This window comes from Cyprinus carpio, chromosome B18, assembly GCF_018340385.1.
Source record: "Cyprinus carpio isolate SPL01 chromosome B18, ASM1834038v1, whole genome shotgun sequence".
Lineage (NCBI taxonomy): Eukaryota > Metazoa > Chordata > Actinopteri > Cypriniformes > Cyprinidae > Cyprinus > Cyprinus carpio.
In genome coordinates, this window is record NC_056614.1 from 23,537,131 (window position 1) to 23,547,928 (window position 10,798).

Sequence of the window (10,798 nt, forward strand, 5' to 3'; positions counted from 1 at the left end):
TATAAACATAACATATTCTTCTTAAATATATACATGCATGTGTGTGTATTCATATATACATAATAAATATACACAGTATACACACATATACTATGTAAACAAAACTTTTATTTTGGATGTGATTAATCGTGATTAATCATTTGACAGCCCTAATATATATATATATATATATATATATATATATATATATATATATATATATATATATATATATATATATATATTTTTTTTACAGTATAATAGTATCATTGCAGTAGTATTATATAATGTTTAATATTACAAAAATATTAAAGTTATTAAATTTGTTAGAAAGTTGACATTTTCAAAATTTTGAAATCATTTTCACTGATGAATCAAGCACAGATGACCAAAAATGTGAATGAAGAATGTAAATGTCGATGTCATGTTGACTTTAATAATATAATCTTTCAGACTGTAAGGGTTTTCATGACACATAGAACACATCTTGTTACACCTGTGTTAATTCACTGACCTTCAGGTTACAAAACAAGAGACCAAACGTCTCACTCGACACTTCACAGCTCTCCTTGGAGAGACAATATCTCCAGACCCTGTCTATGAGGATTTCAACTCTCCAATCTTGAGTTTCGCACTCAACTCTGGGTCGCCATGGTTACGCCTCCCAGTCGTCTTCATCGTCTGCAGTGGGTTGCTGTGGCGCTGGAAGGGGCGGGATCACATCTGACATCCTGGCGAACGCGCCGCCGGAGCTGGCAGGTGCTTCGGATGAGTCTCCACCCGCCGGGCCCTTACCAGAGATACCTGTCAAATATTCACAGTGAAAAATGCATCAGGTGGGATTAAAAAACTGAGACTGAGGCGTTAAAACAAAGGTTTCAAACGCACCTTTCCTGCGCATGGCCAGTTTATTGAAGAGGTCAGACATCAAGTTTCCACCGCTCACCGCTGCCCCAACTGGAAAAAAGACAAAAAACTGTTAGGTTATGCAATAGGAAATATAACTTTTTTTTTCAATGAATTTTACACATTACATAACTTCAGAAGACTATACACTATGAGGATGTACAAAAGTGACAGTAAAGACATTATAACATTACCTACGAATTCCTTTTTTTTCAAATGGAATCAAAGAATCTTGAAAGAAATGTATCACAGTTTCTACAAAAATACTGAGCTGTTTTCAACATTGACAATCATAAGAAATGTTTTTTTTTAGCAACAAATCATCATATTAGAATGATTTCTGAAGGATCATGTGACAATGAAGACTGGAGTAATGATGCTGAAAATTCAGCTTTGATCATGGGAATGAATTCAAATAGAAAACAACTGTTTTAAACGATAATAATATTTCTAAATATTACTTTTTATGGATTTTGTATCAAAAAAGGCAGCTTTGGTGAGCTTCTTTGATAAACATTGAAACATTTTGCAGAACCAAACATTTTGAAGCTAAATGAGTCATATACAAGTCATACAGATCACTTTTATTGTGCATTTTTGACCTTTTTTGAAACTCCACAGCATCCGTTTCCATTAACTTTAATTGAAAAGAATATAGCAGGTTGGATTTTCTGCTAAACATCTCCTTTTGTGTTCATCAGAAAAAAAACCTACAACTGCCTTTGTTATTTTCTGCAGCAAACAGTGGATATTTCAGAAGAATAATAAGCAGAAAAAATTATTACATTGCATTCTTTCAAATCTTAAGTGTGGCATTTACTTTCACCCAAGTACTAAATCATTAGTAATTACCTCTCAGAGATGGCCGATTCAAAAGACTATCCATTGATAATATATCAGTGAAGAATTTGAAATATCTGAGACTTTGTGAGTCCAGAGTCAGTCGATTTCAGAGCAAATGTCAAGCAGATTTAAAAAGGCTTAATAGGGCAGATTTAATGAAAGTAAATTTCTCTTTTGACCTTTCCAAATACCACAGCACTCGTCCTTATACCAGCCATACTGAAATGAATTCCTCTTGCTTTAAAAATGAATACTCTTGTACCTTTAATATGTTCATCTTGCAAAATAAGCGCATGTACATTTTTACATATATTCTGGATTGTTGCCAGGGTGTAACTATGTGCTTACTAGGATGTTGCTTACTGGTCCAAAGTTTCTACACATGGCTTGGCTTTTTAATGCTTCCGTTAGCAAACACTAACAAGTTTCTTACCCTAATAACAGTTTAGCTAATGTTAACACCCTCTAATTGACCCTGTTTGACAGTATGCTTTCAGTACAGAGTGTAAACACTGCTGCCGTCTGACCTTGCTCTTGCTCCTTCTGTTTTTTCTTCTCCATCTTTCTCCCTTTTACATTGCGGAGGTTTGCTTTGCCGATACCGCCGGCGTTTCGGATTGACTCCAGCAGACTGGCTCGGCCGTCCGACGGCTTTAACACCTCAGTAGGGGCTCCTTTCACTATACCTGATACACACAAACATGAAAGAGAGTGGTTGACTGGTACACTAACATACAAAAGGGGCCAGCAAGTGTTTTTTTTTTTTTTTTTTTATAATTCTTTCATTCAGCAAGAATACATTAAATTAATAAAAAAAGACATTTATAATGTTACAAAAGATTTCTATTTCAAATAAAAGGTGTTCTTTTGAACTTTCTATTCTGCAAGGAATTCTGAAAACTGTATCACAGTTTCCTCAAAAATAGAGTTTAAGATTGATAATAATCAAATGTTTTTGAGCAGGAAACCATCATATTAGAATGATTTCTGAAGGATCATGTGACACTGAAGACTGGAGTAATGATGCTGAAAATTTTAAAATAAATTACATTTGAAAATATATTTAAACAGACAACAGTCATTTTGAATTGTAATAATATTTCACAATATTACTGTTTTTAATGTATTTTTGACTAAATAAATGCAACCTTGGTAAGCATTGGAGACTTACTGGCCACAAACTGAATTGTAGTGTATATGGACAAAAGACAGAAATACAACTGTGTTTAAATTTTAAATAAATTTAGGTTTTGAAAACTTAAAGGGATACTCCATCCCAAAATGAAAACGTTGTCATTAATCACTTACCCCAATGTCGCTCCAGACCTGTAAAACTCTGTTTGTCCTCGGAACACAATTTAAGATATTTTGGATGAAAACCGGGAGGCCTGTGACTGTCCCATAGACTGCCAAATAAATAACAGTGTCAAGGTCCATAAAAGGTATGAAAATCTTCGTCAGAATACTCCATCTGCCATCAGACGTGCAATCTGGGTTATATGAAGCGACGGAAACACTTTTTGTAAGCGTCATTATCACTGTGTGCCATGTATGCTCTTCTGTATCATCCACGCCACAAGGGTGCGCTGTTTCTACGTGTATTTAGCTTTGATTTTAAATAAAACAGCGCATCCTTGTGGCGCGGCTGATAGAGAAGAGCATACACAACAATGATAATTGCAGCAATGAACAACAATGATAATGAGAGACAGTGAGACCGTTGACAAAGGAATTATTGAATAAAGTCGTTATTTTTGTTTTCTTCGCTTACAAAAAGTGTTTCCGTCGCTTCATATAACCCAGATTGCACGTCTGATGACAGATGGAGTATTCTGACGACGACTTTCACATCTTTTTTGGTCCTTGACACTGTTATTTACAGGCCTCCCGGTTTTCATCCTAAATATCTTAAATTGTGTTCCGAGGACAAATGGAGCTTTTACAGGTTTGCAACAACATGGAGGTAAGTGATTAATGACACAATTTTCATTTTGGGATGGAGTATCCCTTTAACCAACATTGCAGTCTGAAAACAGCTAGGTGCAGGAAAAAAATACTGATCACAACTGCACATGTAAAGAGACCACTTACAATTCCCTATGCCAATGATATACTGCGCTAAAAATACTCAAGTCAATAAATCGTTTACCTGTGGGAGGGGCTTGACTTGATGTGGCATCAGTGCTGTCTGCTGTGATAGGTGGAGGTGGGGGTGGAGGGGGCGGAGCTGGGGAAGTTCCAGGGGGTGGGACTGATACCTGAGTTGCCTCTGGTGGAGGAGGGGGTGGAGGAGGTGGAGGGGGCGGAGCTTCAAGCCTAAAATGAGAGTCTAAAACACAAACAAGTGATTATTAAATATGTTTTTAATTCATTTCACGTTTATAAATAAAAATAACAAGCATTTTTCCAAATGATATATACATATATAATTTTATAATTATAAAATGCATAATTAAATATTTTATAATTATATAATGATATACGAGTTGTATTTTTCAAAATTACATAATTATAAGTTAATTTCTCAAAAAAACAAATAAATAAATCTGCCATAATTGAATGTTAATAAAGATCCCACCAGATCCCCTAGATTCGTCATGCTCCGTGCCAAATGAAGGAAGTTCAGGGATGCTGTTGCTGGCAGGAACAGATGGTGCGAACCCTGGGCCGAGGTCAGCGCTGTACATGAGGTCATCAGCGATGCCAGGTAAGTCAGGCAGGTAAGACGGCACATCGATCTCAGGCACTTGCCCCAGGTCTGGCACATAGAAATAATTCTCTGCAGTCTGAGAAGAAAGCATGAAAGTGATATGAACTGAGCTTGCGTCCTGTTTTCAGCGTATCGCTTCATTATAGGTATGAATGGGCGGCTCACCTGTCTCTCTAGCTGCTCTCTCTTGGTGATCGACAGCGGCGCATCAAACGGTTTATCTTCCTTTTCAGTCTCTAACATGGTGTGTGTTTTAGTCACGGCGCCCGCCAGAGGGTCAAGAAACACATATTTCTTATAGCTGAAAATACACAAACATGAACAGCGATGATTATACGAGCATTAATAAGGTTGCATCGGCAGTGCAGCATTCAGTCAATATGTGTAGGTGTTTGTGTTCTCACAGGTTCTCTGTTGTGTTGAACAGCAATAAGGAGCTGACTGAGTTGACATTTCTCGGCAGACTTCCCAAACCCTCCTTTGTCTCATCCTCAGAGCGCTTCTTAGTGTTTACACATACTGGAAAATACATCAGCTTCTCCTATAAAACACATTTATGGGTCATTTCATTAAACATTCTTAACATAAATTTGTGTTGATAGTTTTCTATTGTAATTTGACATCACAAGCCTAGTGTTAAACTTCAAAGGAACTTCTTAAAAAGTTCAATTTGATGCAGATTTTTTCACAGATATCCTCAGTTAACAATTTTTCAATTAATTATTGTTAAGCACTTGCATGGTTTTTAAAACTGAGCTGAAAGCTGATTGGTTGCCTCCATGAGAGATCTATCCAATGGCATTTTTTAATTCAGTTAACAAATGGATAAAGAAAAGGTTTTGACAAAACAACAAAGAAAGTAATCGATTTTTCAAAATGCAATTTAAAATGTACATTTAGAAATAACTTCTAATTTACTACTTTATTATTTTATTAAACAACATATACATTAATCAATGTATTTTTCCATTTAATGTATTAATTATCTTATTTAACTACATTTTAAAGCATGAATTTAACAGTTTTAAACATTTCCATTTATTTTGCAATTTAATTACATTTTAAATCATAATTAAAAAAAAACAGTTTTAAACATGCCTCTTAATTAGATTTATTTATTTACATTTTTATGTTTTAAATATTACATTGATAACTTATTCCTTCATTTTATTTGTGAATGTCTCTACTAGTGTTCCATAAAAATCATAGCAATAGAGTTGATGTTTTAATACTATTCCAACAAAAAATTATATCGAAAAAACATAAAAATTGTATTATTAAAAAGAGGAGCGACGTCTGTACTGTAGTGACAGATTATGACAGATTTATTAATTTATTAAAAAATAAAAAAAACTTAGAATTTAAAGACAAAATGCTAGCTCATATTTCCATTTATTTCAATGCTTTTTTAAAACCAAAATATGAGCTATATAGACTTGAAAGAAAGATAGCAGGAGCAGGAGCTAAAAAACAAATGACTGAATTTGTTTACCTGGAGGGCCTTGTCATCCAGTGGGCGGAGTTTGCTCTGAACTTTAAAGCGAGGCCGCTTTTGGGAGGCGGGATCTACTGCACCTGTAAAGATGGACGAATATTCCTGCAGTTTTTCTGGAGCAGGGTATTTGGCACTGGAGAACACCTACACAGACATATAAGACATAAAACCACTCAGTACAGTGCAATACTTATTAATTAGTCATTTAATCCAAAGTGACTGACAGTACAATTATTATACATGTACAAAATTTCTACAGCTCAAACAGTACAGCAGTCAAAATCTTAATGGTCCTAAAAATAGGCTTAATGTTCTTAATTCTAAATTCTTGATTCTAATTAATTCTTAGTTCTAAAAATGATGACCCAGACCTTTCTTGATAAGCAATTTTTTTTTTTTAATTTAACATAAAAAAAAAAATTTTAAAAGCACAACATTGCTTTTTTAAAAAAAACAATATTATATAAAACCAAAAAAATCCCATTAGTTTATGCCCAACCTACAACTCATATTCACTTTCTGCTCCAGGCATATGTTGCAGTATAAGTTTCTCTTCTGACTGTCAGATTCTCTGTGTGTCTGAATCATCTGCATCACCTTTGTGGCTTTCTTGCTTCCTTTGATCTTCTGGACTCTGGCCTGAGCCAGTTTGATCCGGTCTGTGACAGACTGAAGATGTGCACGGTTCTTCTCCACGCTCTGAGAAACCCTGTCAAAACCAAACCAAGTCAAACTATAGCCTCAGAATACAGGTGAACGCATTTTGATCAGAACTTGACAAAAGTGTAATCTGAAATTCAGCCCATTCTCAATTTCTTTGTTTTATGTTTGCTTGATGGTTAACTATTTTTACATGATAGAAATTGCTAATTTCAATTTCAAAAATTACATTTTTAATCTGCCTATGACAAATAAACTGATTTTGTTTTGCAGGTATTTCTGAATGAAAAATTTGATGTAAATACTGCAATAAGTGCAAATTTAATTTTGTACTTTTGCAATTTTGTGTGTTTAAAAAAACAGTATTTTATTTAACCAAGAAAATCCCATTGAGATATTGCCATCAGTAAGATGACTTCTTATTTTATTATTAGTTTTATTATTAATCAAACATTACATTAAATAAACTACAAAACAATAAATTGATCAAACTTGACAACTTATTAGTTTTATTCAGCTAGAATGCATTAAATTGATCAAACGTGACAGTAAAGACATTTCTGAAGGATCATGTGATGTGAGTTGTGATGCTGAAAATTCAGCATTGCATCACAAGAATAAATTACATTTTTAAAATATATTCAAATAGAAAACAGTTATTTTGGACTGTAATAACATTTCGCAATTTTTACTATTTTTATTGTATTTTTGACCAAACAAATGCAGTCTCGGTGAGCACAGTTGTGACAGCTGAACCTGGACGAATAAGAATCTCTGAAGCAAATTTTCCAAACATCATGCTGAATAATGGTGTACTGCAGCTCATTAGCAGATGAAACAGCACGTATACTGTGACCTTGGTGGCTCTGTGCCAATGCCATTTGTCCTGGCTTGATATTGTAATGTCTTTTTATTACACCTATTGCAAGCCATCTGTGTTTACCAGCCGCGTATCTCTTTCGTTTGTCCATTATACTCTGTTTCTGTGGACAAACATTGCAAAAGGGAAAAAAGATGCCTTGATTGCAGAAGGCAGCTACAGTATATGCCAGCCTGAAAACATCAACAAAACACAGCAGGAAGGAGAGCGTAATTGTGCATGTGTACAGTCCTATCATCACTACTGAGTCAGTGTGCTCCACTGTAGCCTATGGCACTGCACACTGTCTGGAGAGACCCTCAAACAGAAAAAAATGAAAAAAACAGAAGCATAAGCTTAACTGACCTAAAAAAGAAACGCACCACCACACAAAAAAAAAAAAAAACACACACAAATATGTTCCCTGGACCCCTATGTGCCATGTTGTCATGGTAACGCAGTGGATGGTTTTCCAGCCTGCTCAGCTGGAATTAGCATATTTGAGCACTCACTCCCTCACAACTGCATCTCATGCAAAACACACACCTTTCATTGTGTTTCTCTCCTTTTTTATTCTGACACGGTCTAATCACGCTCCTTCATTCAATAGCCAGGTGCAACAATAAGAGGGTTTTGGGCCAGCGGACTGAGCTGTCACTCACCTTAAAGGACCAGTGCTGCGTCGTCACTACAGCTTATGTTTGTTGATCATGTACATGTGTTTTTATGCCTTGTGCACGTAAATATTTGCTATGTGTTATTCACCGAAAGTTTGTTAGTTCTAATGATTCCAATATTGTTTGGGACCGACAAGATTTGAAATTTTTAAACTCTCATCAAGGCTGCATTTATTTGATAATCTAAATAATAAACGGTCACCGTAAGACATGTTCCTGGATCAACATTAATGTCCAAAAATACAGAATTAACCTAATTACTACCCCTAAACCTAACCCTACCCATAATTTATTTCTAAAATCAGTGGGAAATGATAGCTGATTAACAAGAGTGTAGAAGCACCTAACCTTGATTGTAAGCTTAAAACAGATATTGCCTGAAAAGTTATATCTCTATTCTGATTGGTTGATTGAAATGTTGTTCCAGGGTCAACAAGGACGTTGATCCAGGAACATGTTGTACTTGGTGAAATTACACTCACCATAATAAACAGTAATATTGTGAAACATTTTTTCAATTTTAAATACCCGTTTTCTATTTTAATGTATTTGAATATGTAATCTATTACATATTCTGAATTTTAAAAACCATAACTCCAGTCTTCAGTGTCACATGATCATTCAGATATCATTCTAATGTGTTGATTTGCTGCTTTCCATTTACTGGAATAGAATTGTATTTGAACTAGAAATCTTTTGTAAAATTATAAATATTTTACTGTTGCTTTTGATCAGTTTAATGCATCTTTGCTGAATAAAGGTATTAATTTCTTTAAAAAAGCAGTATTGTATAATATATACAATTTATTCTTATATATTAAAAATTAACTAATAAATTATATAAAGCAAAAAAAAATTTTTTTTTTTTTAAAAAATCTAAAAATAAAGAAGAAGAAAAATGTTTACATACAAAATATGTTGCTAAAATAACATAAATGGCAAAAATATTTTTCATAAAATCTATATCCACCTATAAAAAAAATCCTTATTTTTGAGACCTGAATAGGCAACTCAAAAAGTAGCACTCATATATAACAGTTGCGTGAACTGCATTATAAAAATATACTCTGCAGTATAAAAGAGTGTGCTTACCTAGTGAAGATGTCTGTTGATATTGTTTCCAGGTACTGTAACGCATCAGTGATCTGATGCACAGCCTCTTCTCTCCTCAGATCCGGCTGGATGAGCGGGACAGAGTACACCTGTCCCTCCAGGTAACGTTTCTGAGTCATCCTACACACACACACCAGAGAATCATTCAATCTGTATGAGCAAATTGTGAAATATGAAGTCTTTGTCAATTATCTAGTGTTAGATTTTTTTTGCCAAAGTAGTAGCTGATATCTGTGATGTGATGTGCTACTTTAAATATGACATTCAAATACACTGCATACTGAAGCTGGCAACCCACATAATACTGTATTTATGCTTCAGTAACAAATTAGCGATTACGACACGCGTGACACGCATAACGCGCCCATCCTGCAATCACAGCTGAAGAAAACACAGCGGTTAAAAATACTAACGGATAACTATAAGATATCTATGAAAGGCCGCTGTTAAAATAGAAAGGAAACACTTTACCTGACCATTTATTTGCCAAGAGCGCAAATGTTCAGCAGCTTGAAAGCGCACAGGCTTTCAGGATCAAAACTTCCGCACTCCCGGATCACGTGACGCCTGACGTCAGCGCGTAACAACAGGAGAAAAACGCATAATAAAATAATAAAAACAAAACAAATTTAAAGCAAATAATTTATCTACATATCAGAATTGTGGGAATTATTAATAAATGTTTATTACATGTCTATTAAAATGCTAAAACTGACTCGTGTATGAGACATTATGCCTTTGTGTTAATAATTAAAATCTGCTGATGTGTTAATAATTTTGTTATTATTAATTATTTCATTTGTACTATTATTATCACCATGATCATTGTCATTGCTTCTGCTGATGCTGTTTTTGTTAACAATATAATTTGCCATTTATTATGATGTATGTCCTTGTGTATTTTTCTGTACTTTTGTGTAGGCCACAAGAATCTTAAAATAATTGTGAAAAATGAATAAACAGCTTTCAAAAGTTACTTCTCTTTATGTGGTATATTTTTTATGTAGGCAATATACGAAAGTTGTGAAGGCGTTTTGATCATTTTTGTTTGCAGCAAACCATTCCCATCAATAACTACTACTACTACAAATAATAATAATAATAATAATAATCATTATTATTATTATTATTATTATTTTAACTGAGGCTTTGGCATTGTAGTGAGAAACAGTTGCTGCTAATAATGCACTGAAAATAAGGGGGGAAAGAACTTTCATTTGGAAACCAAGCAACAGAAATTAAAATTTGCAGCAATAAAATGTTTCATGTGTACATGCCATAGGGATGTTTTATTTTATTTATTTTTTTTGATAGAAGATTAAAAGGCATTTAAAAGGCATACAAACTAAGGATCCATGTCGAGGTACACACAAGATGCTTTTTTATAATTAATGACTAATTATTAACAACAAATATAAATGAACGATTAATATAAACAGAAAATAAATGAATAAACAAGCGTATAATATAGACTTCTTATCATTCATATATTTAGGAGATATAAACTAAGCAAACTCTGATATTGCGCCTCATTACGTGCCCCCTGACGTCACTGA

General features: G+C 34.1%; 1 protein-coding gene across 1 annotated transcript; it reads right to left on the reverse strand.

Moving 5' to 3' along the window:
- Positions 1-226: 226 nt before the first annotated feature.
- wash1 (WAS protein family homolog 1) lies at positions 227-9,835 on the reverse strand. Its single transcript, XM_042744485.1, has 11 exons — positions 9,714-9,835; positions 9,222-9,362; positions 6,531-6,642; positions 5,931-6,077; positions 4,843-4,979; positions 4,604-4,739; positions 4,307-4,514; positions 3,878-4,057; positions 2,256-2,414; positions 868-936; positions 227-783 (listed from the first exon to the last, which is right to left on the reverse strand). The coding sequence occupies exons 1-11, from the start codon at positions 9,719-9,721 to the stop codon at positions 635-637; spliced, it is 1,446 nt and encodes a 481-aa protein (XP_042600419.1). The 5' UTR covers positions 9,722-9,835; the 3' UTR covers positions 227-634.
- Between the last annotated feature and the right edge of the window lie 963 nt (positions 9,836-10,798).

Excerpts from the sequence above, each read along its gene's own strand:
- wash1 (XM_042744485.1), bottom strand. Across the intron at positions 6,078-6,530 it reads GAAGCAAGAAAGCCACAAAG|GTGTTCTCCAGTGCCAAATA; the intron begins GTGATGCAGATG and ends ATGTCTGTGTAG. Across the intron at positions 4,058-4,306 it reads TGACGAATCTAGGGGATCTG|ACTCTCATTTTAGGCTTGAA; the intron begins GTGGGATCTTTA and ends TTTGTGTTTTAG.